The sequence below is a fragment of the Anolis sagrei genome, chromosome 4 (assembly GCF_037176765.1).
Source record: "Anolis sagrei isolate rAnoSag1 chromosome 4, rAnoSag1.mat, whole genome shotgun sequence".
Taxonomy (NCBI): Eukaryota; Metazoa; Chordata; class Lepidosauria; order Squamata; family Dactyloidae; genus Anolis; species Anolis sagrei.
In genome coordinates, this window is record NC_090024.1 from 52,240,345 (window position 1) to 52,261,506 (window position 21,162).

At 40.0% G+C, this 21,162-nt stretch overlaps 1 protein-coding gene across 2 annotated transcripts in view; it reads right to left on the reverse strand.

Moving 5' to 3' along the window:
- SNTG1 (syntrophin gamma 1) overlaps positions 1-21,162 on the reverse strand; it is a 299,235-nt gene that overhangs the window by 133,899 nt on the left and 144,174 nt on the right. For both annotated transcript variants that reach the window (XM_067467429.1, XM_060775287.2), the window contains exons 3-5: positions 13,600-13,652; positions 6,269-6,403; positions 2,008-2,064 (exon numbers count right to left, since the gene is read on the reverse strand). In XM_067467429.1, coding sequence (XP_067323530.1) covers positions 2,008-2,064; positions 6,269-6,403; positions 13,600-13,626 — 219 coding nt within the window. In that variant the 5' untranslated portion in view covers positions 13,627-13,652. The remainder of the gene's footprint in view (positions 1-2,007; positions 2,065-6,268; positions 6,404-13,599; positions 13,653-21,162) is intronic.

Sequence of the window (21,162 nt, forward strand, 5' to 3'; positions counted from 1 at the left end):
TAGAAAGTTTTAATTTTTTTCACAGTCTTCCCAGAAAGGGTGCTTGCTTTACAAATTATTGCCAAGCACCCTTTCTGGGAAGACTGTGAAAAAAGTGTTTGTTTTTTTAATTATCTAATCCTGTGTGTAAATTGGCTAAAGCACACCAGGCACAAATCCATTGTACCTAGGGGAATAACAATTTCTGGAACTCAATGTGAAGCTTTGGTATTGCTAATTGACACTTTGTCTTGCCCAGTCCAGCCAAATTCAGGCACAATTGGCACATTCTATTGGAGGTTTCATGCAGGATTCATCTTAGGGTGAACTCAACAAGAGGTTCAACAGCACAACACTTGGAAGACTGATGAATCTTATGTGGGTATTTCTGGAAAACATCCATGAATGCCATTTTGCAGTCTTCACTGCTACTCTATATAGAAAGAAAAAAATGTTCAAAGAAAAGATATTCACTGCTTTATGCAGTGATTCAAAGGTTTGTTTTGTGGGGTTTTTTTCCATGTCAGGACCAACTTGAGAAACTGCAAGTCACTTCTGGTGTGAGAGAAATGGCCGTCTGCAAGGACGTGCTGAGGGGACGTCCGGATGTTTGATGTTTTATCATCCTTGTGGGAGGCTTCTCTCATGTTCCCACATGGGGAGCTGGACCTGACAGAAGAAGCTCAACCCACTCTCCCTGGATTTGAATAAATAATAATAAATAAATAAAGCTTTATTTATACCCCGCTCCATCTCCCCCAGGGGGACTCAGTGCGGCTTACATGAGACCATGCCCATCAATACAATACAAGCTATAACACAAACACAATAAAACAAGTAAAATACATAAAATGCAAAGTCAAAATAATATACACCACAACAATATAAAATCAAGCATTAAAAACACAGGAAATTTCACTAGGCAGAGCCAGATTCATGGATTAAATTATAGAAAATATTAAAAACACTGGGAGATAAGGCAGAGTAATTTATAAGGAGAAGGCTCCAGAAATGAGGAAAGATTTCATTGCACAACCCATAAAGTAAAGTGCATCTAAGGACATTTTGTGCAAAGTGTGGTCAGGGAGAATCTTTCATTCAACCACTGAAGGCACATTGGAATAATCAGGTTTTCAAATTCCTACTGAAGATTGCCAGTGTGGGGGCTTGTCTAATGTCTCTGGGAAGTGAGTTCCAGAGCCTGGGCCACTGCAGAGAAGGCCCTCTCTTTCGTCCCCGCAAGTCACACTTGTGATGCGGGGGGGGGGGGGAGCCAAAGAAGGGCCTCTCCAGAAGATCGAAGGGATAGTGTGGGTTTGTAGGTGGAAATACAGTCTCACAGGTAGGAGGGTCCCAAACCATTCAGGGCTTTGTAGGCCAAGACCTGCACCATGAATTGGGCCCAGTAGATAAACGGCAGGCAGTGGAGCTCCTCAAACAGACAGCAGTCCTGCCAGCAAAATGGTTTAACCAATTGCGCCACCGGGGTCTGCTGCTTCAAAGATAAAGTACAACCTTTAAGATTTTCTTTCTTCCTTTTGTGTATTTCCTAGGTTTACCCAGCTATGAAGAGAAGATACATTTGGATTCCATCTGGTGACACTATATTTTTAAACAAGGAACTCAGAACTTAATGAAGAACTCATTAAGAACTCACAACACTGTGTTCCTGCCATGATAATTTAGCCTACATTAGTAACTCCTTAAAATAAAGTACAACTGTACAATAAACTAGAGCATGCATTCAGCTCTCTATCTTTTACATTATATACACATAACTGTATAAAGTACAAATTGGCTTATAATGAAATAGTGCCTCTGATTGTTCTCTCATTAATGGGGGGAGGAGAGGAAGTCTAAGTTTATTACCTATTATAAAAGTGCACAAACCCTTAATGAAACCTTTCAGGACTCCTTGAAAGTGCAGGTAAACATTCAGTCAAGCACCTTTTGATCTCAACCACATTCTCTAAAAAATAAAAGATTTTTTTGACACAACATAAGAAACAGTGGGAAAACACATACTACCTTTATACTTAATCCAAATCCTCCTACCGTCTGTCTTCTAATAGTTACAGTTCTTTCCTATTTAAAAAACAAAACAAATCAAGTTCAGTATGGATGCAGATTAAATACTTCCTAGGAAAATATTCAGAATTACAATTTGAATGGGCTTTTCTTGGCCTAAACACTTTGTCTTTATAATGGGCACTTTATTCTCATACTGCAGTGAATTCTGGCATTAGGAAGAGGGAAAGAAAAGCAGCTATTTCTGTTTTTCTAATTGTAAAGTGACAAATTATAGCTGCAGCATCATCACAACAATGAAAAAGAAAAATACATTCAGTTAAATAAAAGAAGTGTGAGCATGAATTGCTGAATATAAATGCTCAGTACTATATAATTCCTCTTCTTTACAAATAAGCATACAGAAAGCCCAGGTATCTTATTTATTTAAAACAACAAAGTACTTAATGTGCAGGAGCCCCTCTCATTTGTTTCAGGATACAATTCAAGTGTAGGGAAACTAAATTCTTTGGCTGGACCCAAACAACAACCATATCATTTCATGTAGACAACATGAACCTATCAGGACATAGAAAAATTTAGTATCTGATGTTTCTAAAGCTTAGATTCTGAATAGCACTGAGTAATGCCCAACCTCAATCCTATTTTTACGTTAGGGACCTTCTACATCCAGAGATGGGAAAGTAAAATTTTACATTAGGAGACACAGTTAGATTATTCATAATTACTTCAAAATATTGAGTGGAATGAGATAAATACCAAATGATCATAGACAATATTAAGCTGGGCATCTTGCCAGCTTGTGTGTGTCTATGTGTCAGGAGCAACTTGAGAAACTGTAAGTTGCTTCTAGTGTGAGATAATTGGCCTTCTACAAGGACGTTGCCCAGGGGATGCCAGATTGTTTTGAAGTTTTACCATCCTTGTGGGAGGCTTCTCTCATGTCCCCACATGGGGAGCTGGAGCTGACAGAGGGAGCTCATGTGCACTCTCCCCAAATTCAAACCTCTGACCTCTTCAGTCGTGCCAGCACAAGGGTTTAACCCATTGTGCCACCGGCTGACATGTCATGGAAAAGTTCACAGAATTTGAGTCACTTTTCTAACTGTGTGCCTTGTAATGGCAGCCATTGGTTTGGTATCTGTTTAAAAAGTTATCATGTGCATTTAGTAGTAAACATTGTTTTGAAATTGTAACACAAATAGTCATTTTTTATGCAGAGTCTGTCTTTCACAGGCTGAAGCCATTGTTTCAGGATCCAATCTTATTTCAAAAAGAATAAAAGCAAAGTATTTGAAAGATGTCAATTTTAAAATTGCTCTGGCAAGAACAGTAAATCTTATTATCAGACCAATATGAATTAATTAATGGGTTTTCTTTTAGTCAACATAATGCACAGTCAAACTAATAAAAAACTAATAAGAATATATCACTGGCTATGGCTATATGCCATAGCACTGCAGAGAAAATGAAAAATACTATGCAGGCATACATAGATATTATTTAAACACCAGCAAGAATAGAAGCAATGGATGTTCTAGAATCTCAAGCAAATGCGACTGAAAACTGATAGATTTTATAGTAAATAAAATCAAATATGGCCCAATAACATGGTAGAGCTGTCATTGACTAAAACTAACAACTTCCTTTGATTTTCCTTTAGTAAAGTTAAGGAAGCATAATCCTTGAACAGTTTTCTAAGGCAAAAACAAGCAACACAGCCGCAGCAGGATGTTCTGAGACAAACAGTTCCAGGACATCTCTATTTTCTGCTATGGCATCCTACAAAACACATTATTGATGATGAAATAATTTGCCATTGTGTAGTGAATAACAGAAATGCCACAATTATTATTCTACCAATATTGATTACTATGCATTATATGGAGAATGGCAGAATGGATCACAGTACTGCCATCATGATGTGAAGAAGAAATCCTGCCACCAGTTATCAATATTTCATGTGCTAGTTTTTGAAGCCTAGCAAGTATATTCTTTACTTTAGACATTCCTTATCAGATCATCTATTTATTCAGAATTTATACTTCCATTGATTTTAATAGAATATGTATTTATTTTACATTTAATGAAACAAGCCCCCATTTTGTCATATACTCTTGGGCCTAAAGCCAATATAATACTTGTGGTATTACAAAGCTTTAGAAGAAGTTGTGCAGAGCATTTGCAAGTAAGCTTCTGAAAAACAAGTAACCAGTTGCATCATGTCTTTGGCTAACCACTTGGGTGAACAGTTGTGAAAAGCAGTTGCAGAAGAGGCTGCAAATAAAGTTGTATAACCTGGCATGAAACAGGTGGTGTAATCAGTTGCAAAATCAGCCAATTATGCAATAAAACTGTATTATGCTAACTTTGAAATCATGGAACTGCTACCATAAGTGACCATAAGTGTAACAATGTAACTTGATACAAGATTTGATATATCGCTTGTGGTTGTTTACATCACTTATAACACTAAATAACACTAAATGTGTTATTTTAGCTAAATGTGTTAATTTAGCTTTTTCATAAACTATAGTAAAACTATACTATAACACTAAATGTGTTATTTTAGCTTTTTCATAAACTATAGTAAATCTGTACTATAATTTTGGTTTCTTATTTAATCATTTTTCAATTATTCTATAAAAGTGACAGTCTTTTCTCTGATTGAAGGCTGTGTGATTCAGACTTCACTTTGGTCCTGCCCCTGCTGTTAGGTCAGATTACAAGTCTTCTGCCATTGTGAACTGGATAACCCATACAAAACTATCTGATGTCTGGTGACTAAGTTGGCATGAAGAATTATGACCAGTCTCTGATGACTTTAGCATATTAGAATTTGGAGATCCCATAACAGGAAAAATGTTCCGTCACCAAATCCAGAAGATTCATCCAGAACTGAAACATTTTTCCACAACACCCAATAAGGCCACTTGTGCTTTAGTACCTCTTCTATTGTTTTCAAAGAATGTTCTTGGTGAATACACTAGCTGACCTCCGGCCTGTTTTACTGTATACAATTCCCTTGAATAGCAGAGGGAAATATGAGATCCACAAGTAAAAAGAGAAAGTAGAGTAATTGTTTCAATAGCTCTTCTCATCTCATCACTCCGAAATAATACCATGCTTTGGTCAAAATTGCAATGAAGAAGGTGTTGATCACAGTTTGGAGAGATAAAGAAATGGAAATATGGTCACAGTTGAAATGCACACTCCTATTCCGTCACTGGAAATAGTCATACATCCACCATCTGAATTGCTTTCCCCAACCTGCCCTGCTATCCGTAAGCAACTGAAGTGATGGCCCTCTCAAGTTTGACAGCTATAGGGATGGAAGGTTTTAGATGGAATGCAAAGCGCTAGAGCAGTGGTTCTCAACCTGTGGGTCCCCAGATGTTTTAGCCTTCAACTCCCAGAAATTCTAACAACTGGTAAACTGGCTGGGATTTCTGGGAGATGAAAACACCTGGGGACTCAGGTTGAGAACCACTGGGCTAGAGAATGCCTCGCTGTACCTTGTTTAAAATACCTCTCTGTACCTTGTTTAAAAGATGTACATACATATACTTACAAATAGGATGCTGCTAACAGAATGTTGAGAATCTGTGATTGTTCAGGGCTAGTGGTTGGAGGCATCATCATAGATTTTGAAATGAGCAACAGTTGAGAACCATAATTCCAAGTATCTTTGATCCTTAAGCTCTGAACTTTGAAGAATTGGCATGTATCAAATCCAAATGTGAATGTTCCCCTGATAATGTATTGCAGATTATGGTCTTCTTATTTCAACAAAAGGGAAATAAGGCCAAAATGTTCCGTTTAGATCTATTTCACAGCTTCTTTGTAGGGCTGACTACATTGCTTGGGGATGTGGGGAAAATCTTTGATTGAGACAGCCCGACAAGAATGTGGCAACCTTTTCTCTAATATAAGACTGAGGCACCATCATTTATTTTATTTTTTGGTAGTGTTTTCTGAGATTGGTGCAGAAGTATCAGTTTCAAGCTACAATTTTTAATTGGGAACAAAACAACATTTGTACAAAAATCAGTCTTGAAAATGCCCTTTCAAACAGAGCAAATAAAAATGTAAAACTTCTTACAGTAAGGACACGAGGAAGTATCAAGTCAGGATTTATGTCAAGCAATTTTACAGCTGCTGTATATTTCTACATCTCCCCATGAAAGCCAAAAATTAATTTGGAAAGTTTAACATGTACAATATTATCAGTCGTGAAGTCACTGGAGAAAATGATACTTACACCAGAATAAAAAGGTTCACCAGACACACAGATCACGTCTTGTTCTTGAATTGTCAAAATGTCTTTGGCTAAGTGCAGCCGTACTTTGAAAGGCTCCTGGTTACCATCCTGCAGCAAACAAATCCCTGTCTTTGTCTTCAAAAGGAGAAAAGGGGATTTTTAGATTCTAAGCTGCATTATAAAAGTGAATGTTATAAGAATGCACACATACATACATTTTCCAGCTTTAAACTAGGATATTCAGTAAAGACACTAATACAATCCAGTCAGATTAGAAGCTTGTCAACAAAAATATCTACTATAATGAGAAATATGAAGACAATTTCATGGCAAAAGTGATTACTAGTTACATTTTAGTAAATTGCAGATGGTTCATTCAGTAAAATCTACTTATTAATCTGATATCTTTACACAAGTAATAAGCAACTGCTACTAACTATCAATGCTTGCTTTTAACATAATCATAAATTCTAAAAATATATCTCCCTACAATATCATAGCATGCCTTTCAGTAATCAGTGCTACAGTACACACAGTTCAACCTTGGATACTACTTAATACAGTGTGTCACCCGGGAAGCCTGCATTAAGCTTATAACCTCTGTTTAATCTAATTAGAAGTGTTAGGATTGCTCATGAGCCAGGAGCTTAACTCGGATCATAGCGGAGCATGGAAACCCCATGAAGGATTCCAATCATCCTGCTTTATGATTATAATCCAATAGCTCCTCATGCAGAGAGAAATTCATTTCAAGTGCATTTGAGATCACAGCCTGTGTCAGTGGATTAATTAACTAAATCCAGCTGGTCAGTTTGGAAAAAAACATTCCAAACAAGGGCAAAGAATATATCTGGACAAAGTGAAAGGCATGTTGTAGGTTACAGATTTCTGACAATCTCATTAAGTCAAAGAGATTTTGCCTCTTCTCTTTTTAGCTTCTGTTTTCAAAATGGGCAATTTCCGTTCAGTACTCTTTTTAGACAACTATATGTTTGTCCTCTGGTCTTGTGTTTCAGTCCTTTTCCCTCACAGGGAATCACAGATCCTTGAGTCCTGAAGAATGTTGCTAGTTAGTTACCCATTCATACTTGTCAACAGAGACAAGATTTCTCTGCCCTTGGTGCTGTAGCTTAAACATTCCCTACCCCCATTGTCCAACATCACTCTTTCAGTTTTTCCTTAAACTTATTGTCATTCCTGAACAGCACAATTCCATGAGTCAATGCATTTGTGCCTTCCGTATATAGAATGTGCCAATTGGTCCTCACATTCTAGACCATGTTTTCTGAACTGGGAAGTAGGGAGATGATAATAATCTGAGAATGGAGAAACAGCTTTCTGTGTTAGAAGATGCTGTAGAATGTTATTTTCCTATTACAATTACAATGTTGGAAACTGCTTACTCCCCAGGGCTTCTTCTCTTCTCCTATATTCTATGTTCTACAGTTTAGTCAGTATGCAGAGATTTCTTGCACGGAAAATGCTGTTTTCTGGTGCACACTATATATCACACTACTGAACATCACACTTTTTTTCTTTGTGTTTCTCACCCTCCCAATTTCAATGATGTGAAAACTGTAATGCAAAAAATGAGAACAAACAAATTGAACCTTAATCTAGACAAGACAGAGGTACTCCTGGTAAGTCAAAAGGCAGACCAGGGAACAGGGATTCAGCCTGTGTGGTACAGCTTTGTTTGAAGTTGAATAAGCAAATCCATGACACTGCGCTAGCTGTCATTACAGTTCCCCTGAAAATGCAGGTTCACAGTTTGGGAAAACTGTTTGGATACCCAGCTCCTGAATGGCAGACTCTCTTCCAATACTGGAATTTTATGGCTATCCTCTGGCAAATCATTTCTTTGCTGAAGCAAGTGAGGCAGATAATGCTTCACAGCATAGAACATTACATTGAAATTTGCTTCAGGTTCCTGATTTATGAAAAAAGGACATCTCCAGTGAGTGAAATCTGAGATATGGAGTAGGGAAGAGGAAAAAATTCTAAAAGGGCTGTGTACAACTTATTTTATTATTCTGCTATCTAATCTCAACCCAACAAGGTCAGTGGGAATGGGAATAGGGTGCCAGGATGATCAAAACCAAGGAACCTTCCAATGGTTTCCAATTAATTTGAGAGCAGCCTAAGGTAAAATTATTTTTGAGGAATGCTAAATAGTTTATATAGTCATTTTGCTTTACTTGACTGCACACTTCTGACTTGGCTGATTACCCTATAAAATCTCTGGAGAAGCTTTATGAAGAGCGCTGGGAGGAAGAATTAAGCAGCATGTAACCATACAGTAGACATAATTAAGCATCACGATGAAATTAAAATAGAAGTCAGTACTGTGATGCACATGGGCAGAATCTATTCACAGTTCGAACAAGAAAGTCAAGCATGGGGGAGAGGAGGGGAGAGAAGGGAGGAAAAAAGCCAGCTATTCACTGAGTGACTGATTGCACATGTGCAGAAAAATCTAATTTGCATGGAAAGCACTTTAAAGTGTAATGAGGTCCTGGTAGCCTTTGCCTTGCTATCCAGCAGCTACTGCTGCACAATATCTCTTTAAATTAAATCCCCAGTTAAATTACATCCCTTCCTGTCCCACTTGAAAGCAGTATTGATACGCATAAATAGGGCAGCCTTTGGAGCTGAATAAAAGGCAAACTTTTTTTCATATCCAATAAAGCCAAGCAAACACATGCTTGTCTGGAATCTGTCCTGTTTAGTATTTTGATTTATATTTCATTTGCCACCATCTTCAGCTTCTGAAAAGCTAATAGATGAAAAGGGGGCTAAGGCTGCCCAGATTTCCAGTAAATAATCTGTTCCATCGGAGAGGTGTCTGGAGCAGCACAACTCAGAGCTTGGCTCTCTGTCTGCACTCCACAGTAGCTGCTTTATTCAATCAATTTGCAAAATGCCATTTACACATATATACCCTGTGAGATCACTGCCATTTTACAGGAGTGATTTTTGTTGTTGTAATAAATGCATGAAAGAGAAAACCCTTTGTTTGATCTCCTGCTTATAGAATAGCAAAACTGAAAAATAAAAAGGGCAGATTCCCAGCATCTTTATTCTTAAAAGGGAATCCAAGAGAGAGGGAAATTATATCACCACCTTTTAAAAAAAATAATGCATAAAACACTTAAAACAAATCAAATGCATTGATATACACAAGGCGGGGGGGGGGGGGATGAAATCAATCCAGATCAAACTCCTATCTGCAGCAATCTGGCTTTACAAAATGTTTGCTGAATAAAAATAGCTTTCTCTGTCATTAGAAACACAACAAAGAGGGAGTCAGCCTATTCTTTTTTAGTAGGGAGTTCCAACTCCAGCAAAGGATCACCGCCTTGACGGGGCGCTGGAGCTTGAGCACCTCAATGATGTCATGAGCGAAACCGTGAAGGGCCACCCAAGACGGGACGGTTGTGGCAGAGAGGTCAGACCAAGCGTGATCCCTGGGGAAGGCAATGGCAAACCACTCCAGTATCCTTGCCAAGAAAACTAAATGGACCAGTACAACCAGAGATATGTCGGTATGCCATTGGAAGATGGGACTCCCAGGTCGGAAGATGGCCAAAATGCTACTGGGGAGGAGCAGAGGATAAGTTCAACTAGCCCCAGATGTGATGACGCAGCTAGCTCAAAGCCGAAAGGAAGGCTAGCGGCCGACGGTACTGGAGGTGAACGACGAATCCGATGCTCTAAAGATCAACACACCATAGGAACCTGGAATGTAAGATCTATGAGCCAGGGCAAATTGGATGTTGTTATTGGTGAGATGTCAAGACTAAAGATAGACATTCTGGGGGTCAGCGAACTGAAATGGACTGGAATGGGCCACTTTACATCAGATGACCACCAGATCTACTACTGCGGACAAGAGGAACATAGAAGAAATGGAGTAGCCTTCATAATTAATAAGAAATTCGCTAAAGCGGTGCTTGGATACAACCCAAAAAATGACAGAATGATCTCAATTCGAGTGCAAGGAAAGCCTTTCAACATTACAGTGATCCAAATATACGCCCCAACCACAGCTGCTGAAGAAGCAGAAGTAGATCAGTTCTATGAGGATCTGCAGGACCTACTGGATAATACACCAAAAAGAGACATTATTTTCATTGCAGGAGACTGGAATGCCAAGGTGGGAAGTCAAATGACAACAGGGATCACAGGCAAGCATGGTCTGGGAGAACAAAATGAAGCGGGACGCAGGCTGATAGAATTTTGCCAGGAAAACTCGCTGTGTATAACGAATACTCTCTTCCAACAACCTAAAAGACGGCTTTATACATGGACCTCACCAGACGGTCAACACCGAAATCAGATTGACTACATCCTTTGCAGCCAAAGGTGGCGGACATCCATCCAGTCGGTGAAAACAAGACCTGGGGCTGACTGTAGCTCAGATCACGAACTTCTTATTGCTCAATTTAGAATAAAACGAAAGAGATCAGGGAAAATACACAGACCAGTTAGATATGATCTCACTAACATTCCTAGCGAATATACAGTGGAAGTGAAGAACAGATTTGAAGGACTAGATTTAGTAAACAGAGTCCCAGAAGAACTATGGACAGAAGTCCGCGACATTGTTCAGGAGGTGGCAACAAAGTACGTCCCAAAGAAAAAGAAAACCAAGAAGGCAAAATGGTTGTCTGCTGAGACACTGGAAGTAGCCCAAGAAAGGAGGAAAGCAAAAGGAAACAGGGATAAGGGGAGATATGCCCAGTTAAATGCGCAATTCCAGAGGTTAGCCAGAAGAGATAAGGAACTATTTTTAAATAAGCAATGCATGGAAGTGGAAGAAGACAACAGAATAGGAAGGACAAGAGACCTCTTCCAGAAAATTAGAAACATTGGAGGTAAATTTCAGGCAAAAATTGGTATGATAAGAAACAAAGATGGCAGGGACCTAACAGAAGCTGAAGAGATCAAGAGAAGGTGGCGAGACTATACAGAAGATCTGTATAGGAAGGATAATAATATTGAGGATAGTTTTGACGGTATGGTGAATGAATTAGAACCAGACATCCTGAGGAGTGAGGTTGAATGGGCCTTAAGAAGCATTGCTAACAACAAGGCAGCAGGAGACGACGGGATCCCAGCTGAACTGTTTAAAATCTTAAAAGATGATGCTGTCAAGGTGATGCATGCCATTTGCCAGCAAATATGGAAAACACAAGAATGGCCATCAGACTGGAAAAAATCAACTTATATCCCCATACCAAAAAAGGGAAATGCGAAAGACTGCTCAAACTTCCGTACAGTGGCCCTTATTTCTCATGCCAGTAAGGTAATGCTCAAGATCCTTCAAGGAAGAATCCAGCAATACATGGAGCGAGAGTTGCCAGATGTTCAAGCTGGGTTCAGAAAAGGCAGAGGAACGAGAGACCAGATTGCCAATATCCGCTGGATAATGGAGAAAGGCAGGGAGTTTCAGAAAAACATCTACTTCTGCTTCATTGACTATTCTAAAGCCTTTGACTGTGTGGATCATAATAAATTGTGGCAAGTTCTTGGTGGGATGGGCATCCCAAGCCACCTTGTCTCTCTCCTGAGGAATCTGTACAAGGACCAAGTAGCAACAGTCAGAACTGACCACGGAACAACAGACTGGTTCAAGATTGGGAAAGGCGTACGGCAAGGCTGCATCCTCTCACCCAACCTTTTTAACTTGTATGCAGAACACATCATGCGATGTGCGGGGCTTGATGAATGCAAGGCTGGGGTGAAAATTGCTGGAAGAAACATTAACAACCTCAGATATGCAGATGACACCACTCTGATGGCCGAAAGCGAGGAGGAGCTGAGGAGCCTTCTCATCAAGGTGAAAGAAGAAAGCGCAAAAGCCGGGTTGCAGCTAAACGTCAAAAAAACCAAGATTATGGCAACAAGAATGATTGACAACTGGAAAATAGAGGGAGAAACCGTGGAGGCCGTGACAGACTTTGTATTTCTAGGGGCAAAGATTACTGCAGATGCAGACTGTAGCCAGGAAATCAGAAGACGCTTACTTCTTGGGAGAAGAGCAATGTCCAGTCTCGATAAAATAGTAAAGAGTAGAGACATCAGACTGACAACAAAGATCCGCCTAGTCAAAGCCATGGTATTCCCTGTAGTCACCTACGGATGTGAGAGCTGGACCTTAGGGAAGGCTGAGCGAAGGAAGATCGATGCTTTTGAGCTGTGGTGTTGGAGGAAAGTGCTGAGAGTGCCTTGGACTGCAAGAAGATCCAACCAGTCCATCCTCCAGGAAATAAAGCCCGACTGCTCACTGGAGGGAAAGATACTAGAGACAAAGTTGAAGTACTTTGGCCACATCATGAGGAGACAGGAAAGCCTAGAGAAGACAATTATGCTGGGGAAAATGGAAGGCAAAAGGAAGAGGGGCCGACCAAGGGCAAGATGGATGGATGGCATCCTTGAAGTGACTGGACTGACCTTGAGGGAGCTGGGGGTGGTAACGGCTGACAGGGAGCTCTGGTGTGGGCTGGTCCATGAGGTCACGAAGAGTCGGAGACGACTGAACGAATGAACAACAACAAGGGAGTTCCAATAAAGCCTACAACAGCCACTGAAAAAGCTTTTCTCTCATCTCTATCACTCACCTGAAAATCTCAAGCTTATATGGGAGAATAGAGTTATCCCATATTATAAGCATATACAAGCTGAATCAAGCATGAAACACATTATCACAGTAATGCCAGTTAAAATTGTAAATACAGCCAGCCTTCCACATTCACTGGGATTAGGGGTGCAAGACTCCCATGAATCTGCAGATGTGGATGTGGCTGGCAGTACTCTGCTTTAGGCTAGAGATTATTTATTATGTGCTCCATTTAAGTTGTATGTTGTTTTTGTATATACCACCTCTTGGTTAACAATTTACTGTTTGGATACATAGAAGCAGCAAACAACAGGTAGAAAAGCAACACTGATTGGAAAACTTTCATGGTCCAGCCACCTACAATGGAAGAGCATAACAGAGAAAAGAACATACATATGTGCACATAAACAATTTTTCACAGTATGTTTTTCACTTGTAAATCATTACAACTGGAGAGAAAACTTCTGGCTGTCTGAACCTGTGCTAAAGTCCATATTGTGTGATATTTGCTTTAAGGCACACTTGATATGTTGTTGTGTGTGGCCTTGGAAAGCATTCCTCATTTCTCTCAAATCATCCAGATTAATTGGCTCTTTTTTGCCTTCTCTAAAACAACTCAAGTCATCTTTCTTATATTTATAGTTAAGATACAAACAAGAGAATAATCATACATATGTGGGTTCTTATGTTGAAAAAAAAATGTCCTTACCTCTTCACATGCAGTCCTGAAATCCATGTGCTATGGCACCAAGAGATGTGGGTCTAAGAGAGGAAAAAAGAGGTTTTATCATAACAAGAATGGCTGGCTATCAAATATTAAAATGCATCATATAGATCTGCAATACTGAAATGGGCAACTTGGAGCCACCCAGAAATCCCTGCATGCAACTTTCATCAGGAGTACTTTTTTATTTATTATTTATATCCTGCTTTATCTCTTTCAAAGGAGACTCAAAGCAGTTTGACATAAAAGCATTAGCATACAATTTAAAGCATACACAAATATGCAAACATTAAAGCAGAATTAAATATAAGCAATATTTCTAAATCTCCATTAGAACATATATTGTGCCCTGCATTGCTTATGGAGATAAAAGCTGAGTGTCACTGTTTGAAAAAAAAATAGGACCACAAGTTGACCATCTCTACTGAAAAAAGACACAATTATAAACACCATGTTGACCATTGAAGGGAGAGGGGGGATAACTCTGGGCCCTTTCACACTGTACCTTTAATTTGGGAGAGAACAGGTTAAAAGTGGGGTGGTTCCACCTAAACCGGGCTCTACAGGCCAATGGATACTCCACCACAGACATCAGAAGAGCTGCAAGACCAAGAACAAGCCATGAGAGTAAAGACAAAGATCCACCCAGAGGAAAAAGTGTTATTACTATACATCAAGGGAACCGCTGATCGCATAGGGAAGCTGATGAAGAAACACAAAATACGAACTATCTATACATCCACTAACAAAATCCAACAAATGCTACATTCAGCAAAGAACAAGAGGGATCATCTCACCTCTGCAGGAGTCTACCGTATACCATGCAGTTGTGCACAAGTCTAAATACAGACCACTAAACACAGCATCCAAACATGAATCAAGGAACAAGAAAGGAACTGCAGACTAATTCAACCAGAGAAGTCAGCCATAGCTTAGCACCTGATGAACCAACCTGGACACAGCATATTATTTGAGACCACAGAAATGCTGGACCACTCCAACAACCACCATGTCAGACTACACAGAGAAGCCATTGAAATCTACAAGCATGTGGACAATTTCATCAGAAAGGAGAAAACCATGAAAGTGAATCAAATCTGGCTAACAGTATTTAAAAAACTCTAAAATCAGGACAGTAAATAAAGAACAGCACTCAAAAACAGGGGAAATCCAGACAAACAATCAAGGACAAGAAACAATGCTAATCAAGGTGGTCAATTGCAACATTCACACCTGCCTCAAACAGACAAGAGTTCTTTCTTCCACACTGGACATTTCACAAATATATAAACCTCAACTGCCTCATTTACAACAGATCTCACAACCTCTAAGGATGCCTGGCATAGATGATTTAAAATTCTGAGAGCTCAGTTAGTTGCTCAAGCTCATTCAGCGGATCATTCCAGAGTCTTGGGGCAGCCGATGAAAAGGTTCTCTGGGTAATGGTTGCCAGTTGGGTTCTAACAGGATGGAGAAGATGCTCCCCAACTTCATATGACACACTGAAACTAGATCATCGTGACAAATAGGTAGACAGATGGATAACTGCAGGTTTAGGAACTGAAATATTACAAATTCAAACTGGCAGACTCATACACTTAAAACAAAAACTTCTTTCCATTAAACTATGGGTAGCTTAAATAGGGATTTCTTTCTGTTTAAAAAGAGAAGACTGCAGAACACAGAATCTAGCTAGTTTTACTTTCTACTAACATTTTAAGTCTTATACTACTTCCTCTACCCCAGTATTAAAAATACAATGTCTCTGCTTACTGTTAGTCCTGTTGTAAAGGACAATTTATTGTTAGTGCAAGGAAGAATGCACAAAAGATTTTAAATACATATATTTTCCTATATAATCTTCCTCTTCTTTATTGTGTTATCATTAATGAATTCTGGACTCCCCAACATATGGTTCTCTGTGGATAACATTTGTTTATTGACAACTGAGTAACTAGAAAATTAAACATGCTAATCCATGGGTGAGGATTTTCCATCTTTTTTTCTCTGATTGCAAGCAATTAATTTGTATTGAGTGCATTTGTTTGACTCATGGTTAGTAAACAAAACTAAACAATTATGACCCATTAATTTTTTATGCTGTATCAATATCTCATGTTTCTCCAGTAGCCAATGTTTGAACTAAAATATTTGGTTACGAGCGAAAATTTAGAAAAGCAGACTTAAGCTCAAGTCCTTTAGCCAATTGCATGAAAGTAAGCTCCATTGAACTTAATGGAATCTATTTTTCAATTAGACACAAACATTCTTAAAATGATGTTCAATGTGGATATTTATCATATTCAAAGAATTACAAAGCTCTACTTAGAAATTATACCTATTGGCTTTTTCATAATTTTTAACGACATGACAGCTCAATAGCAATTTATATTATTTAGCTTTTGGGGAGAGATGAAGGCACATTATTAATTTTAGCATATCTAAATTATTGTACATTTAACTGTACATTCCAATACATTTCTATTTAGAAATATGTCTCATTTGGCTCATTCTAACAACCTCATCACATAGAGGAAAATGAGCATCCTAATACTCTGCCAGGACATTTCCTCCTCAGAGTCTGATGGATGCCATCACATGATGTAAGGCAATTTCCAGCAGCACTACATAGAGGAAGCATCCTGGCAGTGTGCTAGGCCTCTTCCCTGAGAACATGAGAAGCTTCCTGTGTTCCATAAAGAAGAACAGGGGGGAGCCGGGCAGCAATGCTTCCCACTATGGGATAAGGTAAGTGGTGCAATGGGCAATGAAGGGCAACAGTTTCCCCCCACAGCCCCATGGATTCACAACACTACATGGTGAAACCCCCTGCAGCCCCTCACCAATGTGGTCCTTAGTATATTTCTAAAGGATATTTTTATGAAGGAAGTAAATTACAACTTTTAGAACAAAATGGTATTATATTCTTCTCAACTGCCAGTTTGATTATTATTTGATGGATTCATTATGCTACTTATTCCATAATGTGATACATTTCTAAAAGTAGAACACATCTTGCTGAACTATAAAACGTGATGACATTTTCTATTCCTACCACTACTTTGTTATTATTGACAGAAGACAATTGAAGATAAACATTCATTAATTATGTTCCAAACTAGAGTCACGCTAATTTCATCTTGGTGTACTGAGCTGTTGCTCTGTGGTTTATGTGTACATAAACAGATGACCTTTCTTAATATAAGGATTGACTGAAAGTTGATGCGCCCTAAGCGGGAACCCCTCTTAAGTAAAAGATTAGCCTATTTAACCCTTGACTTCATTTTCATAATTATAAAATGATCTCAGAATGCAAAGCCAAGGAATAATTTACATTTATCTATTTTCCCCTGCTCTTTCTAAGATTAATGATCATCAAGTGTTATTGACCTAATGCCCTTAAATTATATGTTCTTATTGAAAAATTATTCAAGTTGCTGGCCCTAATTTCTACTGATAGTTCAGACCAGAGTTTCTCAAATTGTGCTCCTCCAGATGTTTTGTACTTCAGCTCCCACAATTCCTAACAGCTGGTAAACTGGCTGGGATTTCTAGGAGCTGAGGCCCAAAACCCCTGGAGGAGCACACTTTGAGAAACACTGGTTTAGACACATGAACAAGCCACAGAGGTGAAGCTTTAGGATGAAATACACATTTTTGCTGCTCGAAAGCATTTCTTGTCAAACAAAGGAAGGGGAAGTGTAAAAAGATATACTTGTTAAAGAGAGGTGAGTGACACAAAAAGTTAGAACAAGCAGCAGCAATGTACATCAAATTATAACCCTACATGTTAGTGTCAGAAACAAATAAAATTCAATTTAAGTCACAAATGACAAAGGTTGGCTAGAAGAAGAGGTCACATATAAGACTATGGGGTATATACAAAACATTACTATAAAACTGTCAGCATCCAAGATCTGAGAGGCTTATCAAAAATTGAATGATTGAGACATTAATCTGAATGAGAACAATTTCTCAGGGGAGTATGTGTGTGTGAACCTACAAAACTATTTTAATACTTGCTGACATTTGGACTTCCCTGGGAAATGATTGGCATCACTCTTACTGACAGTGGCACCATGAGGGAGTGTTTAGACCACACAGAGAAAGTATGCAGCAATGATGTTATATTTACATTTTATAGGTGAGTACAACATGACAAATCATCCTAAGGATAAAAAATGTCATTCCCCACAGAAAAATCAATAGCCTTTTTTGTAGTTTGAATAAGTATCAGCACACCCACAGAACAAATTATATCTGGAACATCAGCATTTCTCACCATTCCTTTTATCAGAAAAACATCTACACCAGACCTTTGCTACTGAATGTCAGACATGTCCATATACTAATCCTGCAAAAAGAACTACCCACCCATTAATAACTGGGCACAAACAAAAATCAGGCAAAGGAGTGAAAGAATGCTGAGATGAAAAAAGCTTAAGTTGAAGATCATAAATCATGAAACTCTTCTGCTTAAGAGATTTGGTTGGCCCTTTCTAAATTTTGCTTTAAGACATTACTAAGAAGTCATCTTTTCTGGCTCTCTAGTTTCATTTTATTTCTGCAGAGTGTCCAGGATATTTTAAGGTCTTTTATAAATGATAAATTATAATGATGATTAAGATGACTGTACAAATGTAACAGATCTATCACTGTATCTTTGTCAATTATAGGTAAGGTATCTTACAATGTTGCAATAGATTATTTGTTTATTTGCATTCCAAACATACAACATGAAGCTATTTCCTCCCATTATGTTCTATGAACACAGAATTAAAGCAAATAGATGTTTATATTATACTAGCTGTGCCCTGCCACGCGTTGCTGTGGCCTATAGTAAAACTTATCAAAGTTGAGGTAGATATCTGGACTATTATGAAAGAGAGGTACCTACCTATTCCTTCCCCCTTTTCCTTCCCCTTTCTCTCCTTTCTTCCTTCTCTACCTCTTTCTTTCTTTCCTTCTTTCACTACTTGGTTTCATCCTTCTCTCTTTCCTTCATTCCCTCCCCCTTTCTTCCTTTGCCTTTATTCCCTCCCTGTTTGCTTCCTTCTTTCACTTTTTAATTTCCTTTTATTTCACCACCATCATAACAATAACAATAATGCAATGCATTGCCTCTGGGACCTGACACCTCTCCCATTCCCCCGGGGTCTAATAGGAATGATAGCATAATAATAATAGAAATAACAACCTTTACCCGCCATGTGTTGCTGTGGCCAACCTTCCCACTTTCTCTTCTTCTTTCCCTCCTTCCTTCCTTCCTTCCCTCCCATCTTTCCTTCTCCTCTTCCTTCTCTATCTCTTTCCTTCCTTCCCCCTTTTTCTTTCTCTTCTGGTCTCTTTTCTTCCTTCTCTCTTTCCTTCTTTCCTTCCCTCCCTCTTTCTCTACATCTTCCCCCTTCCTTCACTCCCTCTTTCCTTCCTTCATTCCCTTTTTTCTTTCCTTCTCTACTTCCTTCCTTCCCTCTTTTTCTTTCTCTTCTGGTCTCTTTTCTTCCTTCTCTCTTTCCTTCTTTCCTTCCCTCCCTCTTTCTCTACATCTTCCCCCTTCCTTCACTCCCTCTTTCCTTCCTTCATTCCCTTTTTTCTTCTCTCCTTCCTTCCTTCCTTCCTTCCTTCCTTCCTTCCTTCCTTCCCCCTTTTTCTTTCTCTTCTGGTCTCTTTTCTTCCTTCTCTCTTTCCTTCTTTCCTTCCCTCCCTCTTTCTCTACATCTTCGCCCTTCCTTCACTCCCTCTTTCCTTCCTTCATTCCCTTTTTCCTTTCCTTCTCTCCTTCCTTCCCCCTTTTTCTTTCCCTCCCTCTGTCTCTCATTTCTTCTTCTACCTCTTTCCTTCCTTCCCCCTTTTTCTTTCTCTTCTGCTGTCTCTCTTTTCTTTCCTTCCATCTTTCCTTTTCTTTCCTTTTCTTCTTCCTTCTTTCTCTAACTTTCCTTCCTTCCCCCTTTTTCTTTACCTCCCTTTCTCTTTCTTCCTTCTTTCCTTCCTTCCTGTCTTTCCTGGATTTTGACAGGGTGGGAAGGGGCGGGGTGGGGTTTGGAGGTGGCGTGAAGTAAAAGGAGGTAAGATTGGAGCAGGGGAGTGATGGAGCGTGGGGTTTTGTGTGTGTGTGCGGCGGCGGGGGGAGTGATGGAGCGTGGGGTTGCGTGTGTGTGTGCGGTGGTGGGGGGAGTGGGGTTGCGTGTGTGTGTGGGGCGGTGGGGGAGTGATGGAGCGTGGGGTTGTGTATGTGTGTGCGGCAGCGGGGGGAGTGATGGAGCGTGGGGTTGCGTGTATGTGTGCGGTGGCGGGGGGAGTGGGGTTGCGTGTGTGCGTGCGGTGGCGGGGGGAGTGATAGAGCGTGGAGTTGCGTGTGTGTGTGCGGTGGCAGGGGGAGTGATGGAGCGTGGGGTTGCGTGTGTGTGTGTGGCGGTGGGGGGAGTGATGGAGCGTGGGGTTGCGTGTGTGTGTGCGGCGGCGGGGGGAGTGATGGAGCGTGGGGTTGCGTGTGTGTGTGCGGCGGTGGGGGGAGTGGGGTTGCGTGTGTGCGGCGGCGGGGGGAGTGATGGAGCGTGGGGTTGCGTGTGTGTGTGCGGCGGCGGGGGGAGTGATGGAGCGTGGGGTTGTGTGTGTGTGTGTGCGGCGGCGGGGGTAGTGGGGTTGCGTGTGTGTGTGCGGCAGCAGGGGGAGTGATGGAGCGTGGGGTTGTGTGTGTGCGTGCGGCAGGGTGTGTGTGTGCGGGAAGCGGCGTGGCGGGGCTTGGAGTGGGCATGGCTTCCGCATAGGGAACATTGGCCGGAAGACTGTGTGCGCGCGCCAGGGAACTTGCGGCTGGGCCCCAATGCGCATGCTCAGTTGTTTTGCCATTTTATGATTGTGTTGTTGTGTTGTTTTTCATTTTGAGTAGATATGTTTGTACCTTGTGGGTTGTGTTATGGGCATGGTAATTTTGGTTAAGTTTCATTGGGTTTTTTTGAGTTTTGTTGTTTTGCCATTTTGTGAGTATGTTGTTGTTTTTCATTTTGAGTAGACATGTTTGTACCTTGTGGGTTGTGTTATGGGCATGGGAATTTTGGTTCAGTTTCGTTGGGGGGGGGGGTTGTGAGTTTTGTTGTTTTGCCGTTTTGTGAGTGTGTTGTGTTGTTTTTCATTTTGAGTAGATATGTTTGTACCTTGTGGGTTGTGTTATGGGCATGGGAATTTTGGTTAAGTTTCATTGGGGGGGTTGTGATTTTTGTTGTTTTGCCGTTTTGTGAGTGTGTTGTTGTGTTGTTTTTCATTTTGAGTAGATATGTTTGTACCTTGTGAGTTGTGTTACGGGCATGGGAATTTTGGTTAAGTTTCGTTGGGGGGTTTGTGAGTTTTGTTGTTTTGCCGTTTTGTGAGTGTGTTGTGTTATTTTTCATTTTGAGTAGATATGTTTGTACCTTGTGGGTTGTGTTATGGGCATGGGAATTTTGGTTAAGTTTCATTGGGGTTTTTTGAGTTTTGTTGTTTTGCCATTTTGTGAGTGTGTTGTTGTGTTGTTTTTCATTTTGAGTAGATATGTTTGTACCTTGTGGGTTG